At 36.6% G+C, this 16,569-nt stretch overlaps 1 protein-coding gene across 4 annotated transcripts in view; it reads right to left on the bottom strand.

The window, feature by feature from the left end:
• LOC149800511 (uncharacterized) overlaps nucleotides 1-16,569 on the bottom strand; it is a 65,601-nt gene that overhangs the window by 48,718 nt on the left and 314 nt on the right. For 2 of the 4 annotated variants that reach the window (XM_089960139.1, XM_089960136.1), the window contains exons 2-4: nucleotides 11,684-12,089; nucleotides 6,521-6,616; nucleotides 2,381-2,595 (exon numbers count right to left, since the gene is read on the bottom strand). In XM_089960139.1, the coding sequence (XP_089816265.1) occupies nucleotides 2,381-2,595; nucleotides 6,521-6,616; nucleotides 11,684-12,089 (717 nt within the window). Of the gene's footprint in view, nucleotides 1-2,380; nucleotides 2,596-6,520; nucleotides 6,617-11,683; nucleotides 12,090-15,591; nucleotides 15,677-16,569 lie in introns of those variants that run through there. The other 2 variants (XM_089960137.1, XM_089960138.1) reach the window with 2 other exon arrangements.

The following is a 16,569-nucleotide window of genomic DNA, read 5'->3' as shown; positions in this document are numbered from 1 at the left end:
AACTGAATTCTAGATGAGCAGCATATTTATATATCTAAACACTAATTGGCTCAAACAGTGTATTTACATATTTTATACAGCCAGTCTGACTCTAGATGAGCAGCATATTCATATATCTAAACACTAATTGACTCAAACAGCTTATTTACACATTTTATACAGCCAAACTGAATTCTAGATGAGCAGCATATTTATATATCTAAACACTAATTGACTCAAACAGTGTATTTACACATTTTATACAGCCAAACTGAATTCTAGATGAGCAGCATATTTATATATCTAGACACTAATTGACTCAAACAGCTTATTTACACATTTTATACAGCCAGTCTGACTCTAGATGAGCAGCATATTTATATATCTAAACACTAATTGACTCAGTGTATTTACATATTTTATACAGCCAGACTGACTCTAGATGAGCAGCATATTTATATATATAAACACTAATTGACTCAAACAGCCTATTTACCTTTTTATAAGCCAAACTGACAATTGATAAGCAGTGTATTTACACTATTGATAAGCAGTGTATTTACACTATTGATAAGCAGTGTATTTACATATCTAGACACTAACTGACTCAAACTGACTATTGATAAGCAGTCTATTTACATATTGTACCAGTGATATAGCTACCATATAGTAAGATTATGCAAATAACAGGAGCCTACAAATTATTATTTTAAACTATAGATTGGGCAGGGGACCATCAGTAAGCTTTACACAGGGGATTGCATTGGGACCCAAATATCATAGATATGCCACTGTATTTTACTGACAAAATGACTCTGTGAGCAAGATAATATACAGTTTACACATACAAACTGACTGTATATATATATTTTACAGACAAATTTACGCTAGATAAACAATGTATTTACATATTTTCTGCTGACAAATTGGCTAAAAATGCAGTACAATTTTTTATGTATTCAAATTACACATTTTAATTTTAGGCATTTAAGTCCAAAGTTATCAGCATACGGTCCCTGCGATAAGCACACTTCATGTTGTATGATGGTGCATTCAAAATGACAGTTCTAGTTCACTGTGACAAAACTCACTCGGACAGCCATATAATCAAATACAACCTGAACTAATAAGTTGTTTGATGTGATTTTGATTTTTAACATAGCTTTAACAATTTTTCAGTCATATCGCTATGATGTCTGCAATGTGGCAGTTTATAGTGATGTCTAGCACTGGGGCATCATGCCGCAGACATGTAGCATGATGTCCCACCCAGTCATATTATCCTGACACCAGGCCGACCAGTCCTAACACTAATCTCTTAATGCTGAACACCAAGCGAGGCAGCTGTTAGTACCATTTTTGTAAGTCTTTGGTATGACTCAGCCGGAGATCGAACCCACGACCTCCCGCATCCGAGGCAGACGCTCTAACCACTAGGCCACAGGAGCGGTTAAGTTGTTTGATAAATTCAAACAATTCACATCTACATGATAAAGATTCAATCTGGAAGTGGAAGCTTGCATCTTACAGGTCTGCAGTGTTCACAAAATGCACCGATGAATTTTTCAAAACATGCAATGAGTTCCAAACTGGGGAGTAAAATGCCAAATTTAAATCTTATCTAGTGTGCTCTACACCAGCAATCTATAAAATTTATAATTAATTTTTGTCCTCTAATTTTTGGTAAAGAGAACGTTTTCAAATAAAGTTGTGCAAATCGGTCGTACTAAGAAAACAATATTTCCTATATCTCTTAACTCATTAACCCCTGGTACCTCATTGATGCGTCAGGAGGTAGTAGCCTACTATCAAGCTCTGTAGCATCAAGGTCATGTATGACACACTGAAGTGGGTGTATTATAGAAAGGAAGACAGATTTAGTCTACAATGATACCAAATAATCTGGACGTTCTAGTTGTACTACAAAAAACAGAGGGAAAAATGTAATTGTTTGGTCCTGATTTTTTTCTACCAAAAATTTGCCCATGGTCACAATCCATGGTCACAATCAGATTTGTGTCCGGATTTTAGACTTTTGGGCCTCACATTTAGCGTGGTTTCGATACAAAAATGATGGGAATCTCTTGCAAGTCGATGTATGAGGATGTATTCAGAAATAGCCCCCAAAATGTGTTTCCTACTCGCATTTCAGGCGAAAACGACAAAAACCTCCAGGGGTTAATGAGTTAAAGCACATTTCTTTTGCAGCTCTGTAATTTTGATTGGCATGCAGTACTGTGTGGATTTTGTATTTTCACTAACATAACACATTTTTATTCTATTCCTATGCACTTATTCTTACCATATTTCCTATTTCTTGGGTTTTTTATTAAAATGTTTTTGAAAGTAGTCAATATTCTGAATTTATTTCCAAGCCTATTTCATTATGTAACTTACTTACATTTCCATTTTCTCCCAAGATCTGATACACTGTAACTGTGTATCTCCTGGGTTGATCCTGTATAAGTATCTTTCCCACCCAACTAATCCGACTATCTGCCTTGGTCAGGTCATCATAACACTCACAACTCAGTGGAATCAATTCAAAGTATTTCAATGGCATGTGTCCAGGGTTTGATTTGTAGAATTCACTACCCTCAATCTTTATTTTCAATCCTGGAAAAGAGAAAAATGATATGATTTTAATTTTTGTGCAGAGTATAATTATGAAACAAACAGTTTTTAATAAAGTAAACAAACTCTTCTTTATACAATGCCTGCATTAATCTTCAAAAGATTTAAGTAGAATGTAGCAATATCATCAAAACTGACACTTCGGTAATTATGTAATAAAGGCTTAGACAAAGGAATGAAAGAAAAAAGGGACACACACACACACACATACATACATACAAACATACATACATACATAGTAGGATAGATATTCGGGCTGATGAATTGACTGCATGGAGGTTCATGATGAATAAAAAGACCAATAATTAATATCAGGACTGTACTTAAAAATGACAGAGCATTTAGCTTCCTAAGAAACAATTTACCTTAATTTTAAACATTATATGTGATATACTTAAGAAAGAAATACAATAAATGACTTAAAGAAAGGTAACTCTTGGAAGAAAAGGAAATATCAAAAACTTACGAGTAAAAAGGAAAGTTTAACTTTTTAATGGTCTAGAACACACTAAAAGTGAAGCAATTAAGAAATTTCAACCAGAGTTAAATAAATGTTTAAAATGTATGCAGCATATTTTTTTCTTACGTTTCTTCTAGTTCAATAAGGATTTTTGGTTTTAATGACATTTTTCAGCACATACTAGGCTATTCGTGGCTGCCAGTTGATTTGATCAAGGAAGAAGCAACAACTCACAGGAAGCTATTGGCAAGCTTTCTCACATATCCAGATTGGTAAAGTCAAGACTCAAACCCATGCAGACATAGGTGAGATCTCAGTGACCTGGAAAGGTGAGTGCCTTAGACAACTAAGCCATCAAGGGCCCCTTTAAATGAGGGTTAGTGGCTTATGTTTTTCTGGTCAAAATAAGGGTTTGTAGCTTAAGCTTTTCTAGTTAAAAGTGAGTTAAAATGAGGGTTTGTGGCTTGTTTTTCTTTCTAGTCAAAATGAGGGTTTGTGGCTTGTTTATTTTTCTAGTCAAAATGAGGGTTTGTGCCTTGTTTATTTTTTCTAGTATAAATAAGGGTTTGTGGCTTGCTTTTTTTCTTCTAGTTAAAATGGAGTCAGGGTTAGGGTTAGTCTAAATGGAGTTAAAATGAAGTAAAAAGTACAGGGTTTTCAACAGGCACATACCCTCAGGTTTTGATGCATGGAATTTAAATATGACCAATTTTTCATAAGCAGAAATTCCAACTTGTGCATCTTTTTGATACATGTAGATTTATGATGAAGCATCAATCTTAATGACCCTTGATTTGCCTCCGGCTTAGTTTCTTACTAAGAGTGCGATGTCCACAACAAATTTACTGTAGGAGGCACTGACAGACATCTGCTCGAGAACAGTTTACACCTTGATGGCAAATACTATTGCACAATAGTGTTAGGGACCAGCTTCACACTACTAAAGGAGAACATCATAAGGCAGAGAGGATTTGGTTTTCCACCAGCCTCACTATTGATAAACAGACCTTTGGTTTTCCTCTAGCCTCACTACTGATAAACAGACCTTTGGTTTTCCACCAGCCTTACTATTGATAAACAGACTTTTGGTTTTCCACCAGCCTTACTATTGATAAACAGACCTTTGCAGCAGGGCCCCGAGTGGCCGAGTGGTCTAAAGCGCTCTCCGTTATGGATCAGTGCTATCTCACCTCTGTCTGTGTCTTGGATTCAGCCAATGTGTGTATGTGAGAAAGCTTGCCAGTAGCTTCTTGTGGGTCAGTGGTTCTTTCCGGAGTTTTCCCAGGTTCTTCCTCCACCATTATTAGTGGCCGCCATGTATAGCCTATCGTGTGCTGAAAAATGGCGTTAAACCCTACAACAACAACAATAACAACCTTTACGGCTGCTAAGAAAAATGCCACAAATATACAGTTCAGTCAGTAAAAACAGACTACAGAATTAACATCACAGAATGTTCCAGCTGTAAAGATCTCTTTGATATTACAAACAAGTAAATGTCATGGAATAAATGTACACAACTTTCAATGACTTTATAGACCTACTTGCAAATTTCCTCCTTGACAAAATACAATCCATTAGAGATAAGCTTGACAACACAATTTTAACTGAGTCTCAAATTCACCTTACATAAGTGATACAGAATATCAACAACAACCTTTAACAGCATTTAAACCTGTCTCTAGGGATTTGCTACATACATCTGTGATGAGGAGCACCCCACACAGACTACCACTAATTTCGAGCCCTGCACAGTCATGTGAACTTGATCCAATTGCGACATAACTGCTGCTTGAGTGCTTAGATTCAATACTGCCTTCCCTAACCTATGTTATCAATATTTCTCTCTCATCCAGGAAATTCCCATCATTTTTCAGAACTGCCATAATTGTAAAACCTAAGAGTCTGTTGATGAAACCGATGCTTGACCATAAGGATTTAAAGAACTACTGCCCTGTTTATATCCTCCTATTTATGTCAAACATCTTAGAAAAAGTTGCTCTATCCCAACCTTTATCTCATCTGAATTTACTTCATCTTAGAAAAAGTTGCTCTATCCCAACCTTATCTCATCCAAATTCACTTCATCTTAGAAAAAGTTGCTCTATCCCAACCAGTATCTCATCCGAATTCACTTCATCTTAGAAAAAGTTGCTCTATCCCAACCTATATCTCATCTGAATTTACTTCATCTTAGAAAAGGTTGCTCTATTCCAACCTGTATCTCATCCAAATTCACTTCATCTTAGAAAAGGTTGCTCTATCCCAACCTTTATCTCATCTGAATTTACTTCATCTTAGAAAAGGTTGCTCTATTCCAACCTGTACCTCACCCAAATTCACTTCATCTTAGAAAAAGTTGCTCTATCCCAACCAGTATCTCATCCGAATTCACTTCATCTTAGAAAGTTGCTCTATCCCAACCAATATCTCATCTGAATTCACTTCAATTTGGTTCATCTTAACTACAGAAACTACATAAAGTTCAAAAGACAGCTCCTTGGATTATCCTAAGATATCAACTACAGAAACTACAAACAGTTCAAAAGACAGCTCCTTGGATTATCTTAAGATATCAACTACAGAAACTACAAACAGTTCAGAAGACAGCTCTTTGGATTATCCTAAGATATCAACTACAGAAACTACAAACAGTTCAAAAAACAGCTCCTTGGATTATCCTAAGATATCAACTACAGAAACTACAAACAGTTCAAAAGACAGCTCCTTGGATTATCCTAAGATATCAACTACAGAAACTACAAAAAGTTCAAAAGACGGCTCCTTGGATTATCCTAAGAGTACGAAGAACTGCGCACACCTTCCCCCTGTTCTGTAACTTCCTCTGGCTACCCATTCGATCCAAAATCAAATACTAAATCTGTTCACTATGCTACATTTTGCTGACAGGTTCCTGTCAATATACTCATCTGACCTCACACATGAGTACACTCATATTCTCATCGTTAAAATGAAGTTATATGGGCAACATTCTTTTGTGTACCAGAGTCCAGCAATGTGGAATGAACTGATCTTAGACATAAGGACACTGTGATTCCTTTCAAGATTTCTCTTAAAAGTCACAAATTCTGACTACAAGAACAGATTTAATAATGTTTACATCCTTAATCACTTTGATCAGTATGATTTTGTTTCTGTAGTTTCACAGTGTTTGCTTTTGTAATCTTTCTGTTGTGTAAGTTTTCATGTGTTTTCTAATACTGCAAAGTAGTTAAGAGTTTCCAAAGATTAGGTGCTGTACTAAGTCCACATTATTATTAACTTTTTCTAGTTAAAATAGTGTCAAAATTAGGATTTATGTCTTGTTTTTTGAGTTCAAATAAGGAAGTGTGGTTTATAATAAAATATCAAACTGATCACATCCAGCATAACAGAATATAATTCTTAAAATAAAAATTAGAGAACAAAGGACAAATTTGTACAGACCTGGAAGAACAACCCTGTGGAAGCCATTCCAATGACTCCAGACTTGTCCAACTGCAAGGTTCCCTGCTGGTAACACAGACTCTATGCTTTGTTCAGCTGACAGAAAGTAAAACTCAATGTTATTACCAATCTATATTTCTTAAATAACGACTCTATATTGTATGCTGTTGTTATACATGCAAGTTCCTATCATTGTTTCTCTGCAGATGTTATAAGCAGGTTTGGCATGACATGCTTATAAAAACTGCAGCTGGTAAGAGACATGCTTTCAGACTTTAAACATGCCTTGATATATTTTTAAGACTTACCACAAGTGACAAAGAAAAACCTTCTGGGCATTTTATTTTACTATGGTTTTATTTTATTTATCAAAGTAATTTTATAAAAATAAGATGAGTGAATACAATGATGCAAATACTTGACAATTATTTGATCAAATAATTATTCATTAATTATTTTGTCAAGAGAAGCACAGCCACGTAAAAATCCACATTTCAAATATTATCCATCATAGACCACTATCAGAACTACCTTCAAACCGCAATCTGATCAGAGCTAACTTTCAATATTCAGCAAAATAAATTTAATAAACACTGTTCACAGTAAATAAATCTCCCTCCACTCAATTTTAAAAACACTGCCTGATGGGAAATGTTTCAAAAGCCTTGGTGTACAGTATTCTCTCATTATAATGCTGTTCATGGGAGTTATAGAGTATACCTATCTGGACAGCCTTATATGGATGTGTATTATACAGATAAATTCACAACAACATAACGAAAGAAATCCACGACAACACCCACTTTATAGCAGAAAGGTGTTATAATGAAGGTCCTTATAGTGAGGGGTGCTGTATGACGTACTTTTTCTCACAGATAAAAAGTCAACAATGTTTTCCATGCATTTTATTTTTGCACTCTTGATTCTGCCAAACAACCCACATATTTTATTTACTACTAGCGTTCACAAATTTTTGTATATAACCAGAGCTAGAAATAAGTGTGTTGTGATGTGATTTGGATTTTTAACGTAGCTTTAACAAGTTTTCAGTCATATCGCTACAATGTCTGCAATGTGGCAGTTTATAGTGATGTCTAGCACTGGGGCATCATGCCACAGACATGTAGCATGATGTCCCACCCAGTCACATTATCCTGACACCAGGCCGACTGGTCCTAACACTTACCTCTTAATGCTGAGCGCCAAGCAAGGCAGCTGTTAGTACCGTTTTTGTAAGTCTTTGGTATGACTCGGCCAGGGATCGAAATCACGACCTCCCGCATCCGAGGCGGACGCTCTAACCACTAGGCCACCGGAGCGGTGCTAGAAATAAGACACCACTGACAAACTGAATATGCCAAAAAATGTCCAGTGCTAAAAATACATCATATACAATCTATCCCAGAATGTCATTAATGTGTAAGTCATTCATGCCTGCACACATGTATTTGTGTTCTTGTCTGCAATATTCAAAACTATGTCTCTTGCACAATATACAATTTAACAATTGTCCTTATCTCTATGATCTCTGACAGAGCAGATCATACCAATGGCTGGACAAACCACTAGGATCCCTGACAGAGCAGATCATACCAATGGTTGGACGAACCACTAGGATCCCCAACAGAGCAGATCATACCAATGGTTCAACAAACCACTAGGATCCCTGACAGAGCAGATCAAGCCAATGGCTGGACAAACCATTAGGATCCCTGACAGAGCAGATCATACCAATGGTTGGACAAACCACTAGGATCCCTGACAGAGCAGATTATACCAATGGTTGGACAAACCACTGGGATCCCTGACAGAGCAGCTCATAAAAATGGTTGGACAAAGGACTAGGATCCCTGATTGAGCAGTTCATAAAAATGGTTGAACAAATGACAAGGATCCCTGACAGAGCAGATCATACCAATGGTTGGACAAGCAACTAGGATCCCTGACAGCAGATCATACCAATGGTTGGACAAACCGCTGGGATCCCTGACAATGCAGATCATACCAATGGTTGGACAAAGCACTGGGATCCCCAACAGAGCAGATAATACCAATGGTTGGACAAGCCACTAGGATCCCTGACAATGCAGATCATACCAATGGTTGGACAAACCACTGGGATCCCTGACAGAGCAGATAATACCAATGGTTGGACAAGCCACTAGGATCCCTGACAATGCAGATCATGCCAATGGTTGGACAAACCACTGGGATCCCTGACAGAGCAGATCATACCAACAGTTGTTGTTGTTGTTGTGGGGTTTAACGCCATTTTTCAGCACACGATAGGCTATACATGGCGGCCAGTATTAATGCTGGAGGAAGAACCCGGGAAAACCCCGGAAAGAACCACTGACCCACGAGAAGCTACTGGCAAGCTTTGCATCAATAAGGATTAACTTTTAATTAGTCATGCTGGCTTTCTTGATTGTTTATTTAAGACTAATCTTTAGCTGTTGTGCAGTTTGACCACAGCTGACCAGAATATGAAAATGGGGCACATCCTGGTGAAAATTAGGGCATATCACAGGGAGAAATATCAAGTCTTTTGCAAATTTCACGCAGATTGGACCAGGAAAATCTATTAATATATTTTGAAAACAAAGCTTTAAAAATGCCACAAAAAAAACCTTGATTTTAGGTCCCAATCTCTTTTTGTTTTAAATTCAGTCTCTCTATTTGGCTTTTGAAAAGTTCATAGGTATGTCTTTAACCCCGTTTGACAAAACTAAGGTAATCGTGCTAATATTAAGGACCAAAAGGCAATTACACATATATCTACTTGTATAGTTACTGGTCGAAATTCCCCCTTATCACAAGCCAGTTTCAGGGTTTTAATGATTAACTGGCCTGTACTTCTGTCGCAAAACAAACATAATTCACAGACTATCAACATAGGAGATGCCGAAACATCAAGCTTTCCATTGTGTGGAAAGTTATGATGTTTGTTTAGTTAAAACACAAAATTAAAATTGATTGATTTTCATCTTAGTTGAACTATATGAGAATTTTGGGATGTTCCATGAGGGGTAAAACAAACAAACAATGACTTCATTTGGGATGTTCCATGAGGGGTAAAACAAACAAACAATGACTTCATTTGGGATGTTCCATGAGGGGTAAAACAAACAAACAATGACTTCATTTGGGATGTTCCATGAGAGGTAAAACAAACAAACAAGGACTTCATTTGGGACATTCCATGAGGGGTAAAACAAACAAACAATAACTTCATTTGGGATGTTCCATGACGGGTATAACAAACTAACAATAACTTCATTTGGGATGTTCCATGAGGGGTATAACAAACTAACAATAACTTCATTTGGGACGTTCCATGAGAGGTAAAACAAACAAACAAGGACTTCATTTGGGACATTCCATGAGGGGTAAAACAAACAAACAATAACTTCATTTGGGATGTTCCATGACGGGTATAACAAACTAACAATAACTTCATTTGGGATGTTCCATGAGGGGTATAACAAACTAACAATAACTTCATTTCGGACATTCCATGACAGGTATAACAAACTAACAATGGCTTCATTTGGGATGTCCCATTCCATGTGGGGTATAACAAACTAAAAATGGCTTCACATGGAAACCAAGTCACGGTGTTGACAATCGTCAAATTTGATGCATTGTAAAAAGTAAACACATATCACTTAAAACAGTAACATTTGTATGCATTGAGTTTTAATATAAGCTTAGAAAGATAAATACATTTATAATGCTGTGATATTCCTGCTTTTCCACCAGACTGAAAAGATCAGAAATTAAACACATTAAGTTGTATACAGTAATCAAAGATGGAGCAAAGTAAAAAGAAATGGTAAAATTAAAACAAAATAAATATAAGTCTCAAAAACAGTCATGTTAATCATGATGATTAACATGACTGTTTTTGAGACTTGTATTTAATTTGTTTTAATTCTACCATGGTTAAAAGAACTAACTGCATACCTGCTTGACTGGTCAAAAGAACCAACTGTATACATATTTGACTGGTCACAAGAACCAATTGTATACCTATTTGACTGGTCAAAAGAACCAGTTGTATATCTGTTTGACTGGTCAAAAGAACCAACTGTATACATATTTTACTGGTCAAAAGAACCAACTGTATACCTATTTTACTGGTCACAAGAACCAATTGTATACCTGTTTCAATGGTCAAATAACCAACTGTATACCTATTTTACTGGTCACAGGAACCAATTGTATACCTGTTTGACTGGTAACAATAACTAATTGCATACATGTTTGACTGGTCAAAAAAACCAACTGTATACCTATTTGACTAGTCAAAATAACCAACTGCATACCTATTTTACTGGTCACAAGAATCAATTGTATACCTGTTTGACTGGTCAAAATAACCAACTGTATACCTATTTGACTGGTCAAAATAACCAACTGTATACCTATTTGACTGGTCACAAGAACCAATTGTATACCTATCTGACTGGTCACAAGAACCATTTGTATACTGGTTTGGTCAAAAGAATCAACTGTGTACCTATTCGACTGGTCACAAGAACCAATTGTATACCTGTTTGACTGGTCACAAGAACCAACTGTATACCTGTTTGACTGGTCAAAATAACCAATTGTATACTTATTTGACTGGTCAAAATAACCAACTGATTACCTATTTGACTGGTCACAAGAACCAATTGTATACCTATCTGACTGGTCACAAGAACCGTTTGTATACCGGTTTGGTCAAATGAACCAACTGTGTACCTATTCTACTGGTCACAAGAACCAATTGTATACCTGTTTGACTGGTCACAAGAACCATTTGTATACCTATTTGACTGGTCACAAGAACCAATTGTATACCTATTTGACTGGTCACAAGAACCAATTGTATACCTGTTGACTGGTCAAAAGAACCAACTGTATACCTATTCTATTGGTCACAAGAACCAATTGTATACCTGTTTGACTGGTCATAAAAACCATCTGTATACCTATTTGATTGGTCACAAGAACCATTTTTGTATACCTATTTGACTGGTCACAAGAACCAATTGCATCTCTATCACACTCTTCCTTTTGTGCAGGTCCTGTTCTAACACTGACAATTTAGGGGAAAACTCCCCTGCCATTTGTAACTGAGATAGAAAGAAAAGAAAGCATCAGGAAAATCAATACCTGTAATAATTTTAATGAGTTTTTCAATCCAGTCATCTTTGTTGCAATCAACTTCAACGACCATGGAATTGCTAAGCACACTGAATTTTGAAATTTCCTCCTTCTTTACATCACACAGGAGGTAACAAAGGGCTACCTTCTTTGTGTGGGCACTCTTCTCCAGGGAGAGTAAATGTTCATACTTAACCCATGAGCTCCGCAATGAGTTTGGTGTAAGAACAACAACTGTTTTCCTAGTGCAAAGAATGGCTTTTTGTATGTTTTCAACAGCCTGAGATCCTGCTATAAAGTCTTTTTCATGATCCAAGCAACTGATTCCATTGTTTTTCAGGCCTTTTATCACTTCTTTCTGCACAAAGGCCTTATCTTCACTGGAATATACAATGAAAACATCCCTTGAGTTATGCTGAAAGAGAAGAAAAAGAACCAAAACAAATTAGTAACAAAATCATAAATAGCTTAACAATCTAGCCAAGGTGCCAACTTAGCTACCCCTGATGATAGCTGTGTGAGTGGGAGGTGGCAAACTCCAGAAGACCTAGTCAGGGGGCCAACTTAACTATGCTTAATGACCTAGCCTGGAGGCCAGCTTAACTTGCCCTAATGACCTAGCCAGAGGACAGACTTAATTACCCCTAATGACCTAGCCAGGAAACTGACTTAACTACCCCTAATGACCTAGCCAGGGAACTGACTTAACTATCCCTGATGACCTAGCCATGGAAACTGACTTAACTATCCATGATGACCTAGCCATGGAAACTGACTTAACTATCCCTGATGACCTAGCCATGGAAACTGACTTAACTACCCTTAATGACCTAGCGAGGGAACTGACTTAACTACCCCTAATGACCTAGCCAGGGAACTGACTTAACTACCCTTAATGACCTAGCCAGGGAACTGACTTAGCTATCCCTGATGACCTAGCCATGGGACAGACTTATCTACTCCTAATGATCTAGCCTGGAAACCATCTTAATTATTCCTAACTCAGTACTTCCTCTTTACTGTATCTGTAAACATCAGATGTTTACAGTGCTAAACTGATGGTGCTCAACAAATATTCTGACATATACAAACTTATTTTCTACACTTGACTGCTACATCCATTTAATCATCAACAAAAGATTATGTTCTGAATGAAATCATCTACTTTTTTTTTAAAGGATCATAGCAAGGAGCAATACTGATTTGACCTAGTAACAAATTTTAACAAATTGCACAGAGTTTTGACTAAAACCCTTAAAGTTTTGTAAATATTCTGTCAAAAACATATTTATTGCTATCCCATAAATTAGTCTGAAGTCAACTAGCTATAACTTTTATCAGAGCTAACTCCACGTCTGAGGTATGACAACTGCAATCAAATAAGTATGCAGTAAATGTAGCATAACTTCTCAGATGTCAATGGATGCCATTCCTACTTGTCAAAATGGTTTCCATTTCTATATGTTATATTAGTTGCCATTCCTACTTGTCATACTGGTTGCCATTCTTACCTGTCATTTTAATTGTCATTTGTACCTGTCATATTGGTTGCCATTCTTACCTGTCATATCGGTTGCCATTTCTACCTGTCATATTGGTTGCGATTTATAACTGTCATATTGGTTGCCATTCCTACCTGTCATATTGGTTGCCATTCCTACTTGTTTGTATAACCTCTTAGATGTCATACTGTCATTCCTACTTTTTATATATGTTGCCATTCCAACTTTTTTGTATGGTGTCTCGGATATCATAATGGTTGCCATTCCTACTTGTCATATTTGCTGCCATTCCTACTTGTTTGTATAACCTCTCAGACATCATATGGTTGCCATTCATATTTTGTCTGTCACTGAATATTGATAATAAATCTTAGAGAAATACCCAGTGCTATTAAGAGATAGTATCAACAACAGGAATCCTAGCAGATGTGTTGATATGTAGGCCGAACACATGAATGAACATTTCCACATTTTACATATTTATTATCACAGTTTCAGATATATGCACAAATAATGCAAAAATAAATCTGAGCATATCTGAACTCTAAAGATGAAATACTCAATTCTTTTCCTTGCACCCAAGCACTTCTACCTCTTCAAATTTTTTAATCTCTTTTCAGACGTGGGTTCCAAGTGGCGGAAGTTTATTTTAAAGATAGGATGATAATTAACTGATAAAGAACAAGCATCTGTTTGGTTTGAAATTGCAAAACATCTACAAATAATTCAAATTCTCTGGTAGGCTTTTCTGATTATACTGTCATATGGATGCATGACTGGTTTGAAATGCAAAACATCTACAAATAATTCAAATTCTCTGGTAGGCTTTTCTGATTATACTGTCATATGAATGCACGACTGGTGTGAAATTGCAAAATATCTACAAATAATTCAAATTCTCTGGTAAGCTTTTCTGATTATACTGTCATATGAATGCATGACTGGTGTGAAATTGCAAAACATCTACAAATAATTCAAATTCTCTGGTAGGCTTTTCTGATTATACTGAATGCATGACTTTAGTGAAACATGAACATTCACTCCTTAATCTCTTTAGATTCAATATTTTCCATCCCAGATATAAAAACAGTTCATAGCTCAATGCATTCATAGCACAACAGTTTGTTGCATTAACTTTTATTTGCCATGATATTGGGACCAAGCAGATAGTCTGTTTAAATTAACTTGCAAGGCCTCACAGTCCTGTTCTGATCAGACATCCCTATAAGGTTTAGCGTCATCTGCAAATAACTTTCCTGTACTTAATATATATGACTACTCTGATGGCATAGAGGTCACAGGTTCGAACCCCGGTCGAGTCATACCAAAGACATAAAAATGGTACTAACAGCTGCCTCACCTGGTGCAATTTCAATGCCATACACATACACATGTGCAAACACACACATAATCACAACCACACTGATATTAAATAAAAACATGCATCAAGTTTCTGTCTTTAAAAAATGCAGTCAACCTTTCAGAAGATCTTCACCGTGAAGTCATCATTGAAGGTATTTTAGATTATCGTATGATTTGCATTGATTGTCACACAATGGAAAGATCAGTACTAAGAAACAAATGTAGAGAATATATAGTAAAATTAACTGTGTTCTATGTCCATCAAGATTAATGTACCGATGTTCAAACTACGTTACACTCCTTCCAATTTTTACAATGTTTTATAAGCTTGTTGGGGAAGCCACACCCCCACACCCTAAAAGTACGGAATTACTGAGACAAACAACTACACACTGTAAGCCCCTAACAAAACAAGTAATGTCAGTCTGATGAACCAACCACGGCCGCTGTGATGCAATTACATCACAATTAATACTTCCAGTTACGAATGTAGTTCTAGTCTATTTTTAGAACATTTTTTCCTCTCTCATTTTGGTGGTGATAGAAGAGTTTTATTTATGCATTTTTGGTAGGGATTTAAAGGTAACTGTTTATTCTTGATAATATGAGCTCAGGGTGTTGTTGTCTGTATGTATTTTGGCGACAGTGCACAGTGAGTAATAAGGCCTTGGTGATGATCCGGAAGTGAAATTCGTGTTCTGGTTACATGCTGTTATGTTGACAGTCAATAATCTAAAAAAAGAGCAGGTCAACCTTTGACAAGAACTTCACCGTGAAGTCATCTTTGAAGGTATTTTAGATTAACATATGATTTGCATTGATTGTCACACAGTGGAAAGGTCAGTACTGAGAAACAAATGTAGAGAACATATAGTAAAATTAATTGTGTACTATGTCCAGTAAAACGCTCCACACACAATCGCGAATGATATCCGTGTGTGTAGCTCTGTGATTTTTATAGTCAGCGTCTTTAAATACACGTAAATAATTTAATTCGTTTCGCGCACAAACAATGACAAACCATTGCTAAGAAAAAAAAAGCGTAACACTTGCCACTCGTTTCATGCTGAAACAAACTTAATCGGTGTACGTCAAAATTATTCCATGCCGCCATAATTCTATCCTGTGAAAGAGCCGATTTTCTTAATAACAAGTGAAGAGCTTTTCCAATTGGCTATGATGCAGTTGCCTCCCTTTGATTTCTTTACTGTATCAAAAATTGACTTCCAAAACTGTTGGGGTATTCCCCCACAAAATACGGAATTACTGAGACAAACAACTACACACTGTAAGCCCATAGCAAAACCAAGTAGTTCTACAGTCTCGAGTGACAGTCTAATGAACCTACCATGGCCGCTGTGATGCAGTAAAACGTTCCACGAACGATCTCCGTGTCAATAGCTCGACGCATTTTCATGTCATCGTCTTTAAATATATGTAAAATGATTTAATTCGTTTTGCTCACGAACAATTTCAATAACATTTGTGTCGTCGAACAGCGTAACACTTGTCACTCGTTAGGTCTACAGGCTGTTATGTTCACGTGGGCTCGTATCGTTGCTTACAATTTACCTGTCAAATATGTGCTATTAGTTATTATATTGTACATATCGTCGCACATGCCCAATTGGGCGCACGCAATGTTAATCCAACAAATCAATCAATATAGTACATGTATGGTAGGTAAATTGTAAGCAACGATATGAGCCCGGGTAGATCTGTTTAAGTAAAAATTCTTCGATGCCGCCATAACCGTGGAAGAGTCGATTTGTTAAAAACAAGTGAACAGCTTTCCAATTGGCCATAAATATTTTGCCTCCGCTTGATTTCTTTGGCGTATCAAACCACAGGGGCTCTTACAAAGAAAATTAAGGGATGGTGGTTCTAACCTGTAATAATATTATTACAGGTTAGAACCCCAATCCCTTGATTTTCTTTGTAACGAGCCCCTGTGTATCAAACATTGACTCTTCCAAAACTCGGGAAGAATATTGCGGACTAAATGTACACAGTCAAATCTTTTTCGGCATT

This window comes from Sinohyriopsis cumingii, chromosome 5, assembly GCF_028554795.1.
Source record: "Sinohyriopsis cumingii isolate HCF-2022 chromosome 5, ASM2855479v2, whole genome shotgun sequence".
NCBI lineage: Eukaryota > Metazoa > Mollusca > Bivalvia > Unionida > Unionidae > Sinohyriopsis > Sinohyriopsis cumingii.
This window is presented reverse-complemented; position numbering and strand designations above follow the sequence as displayed.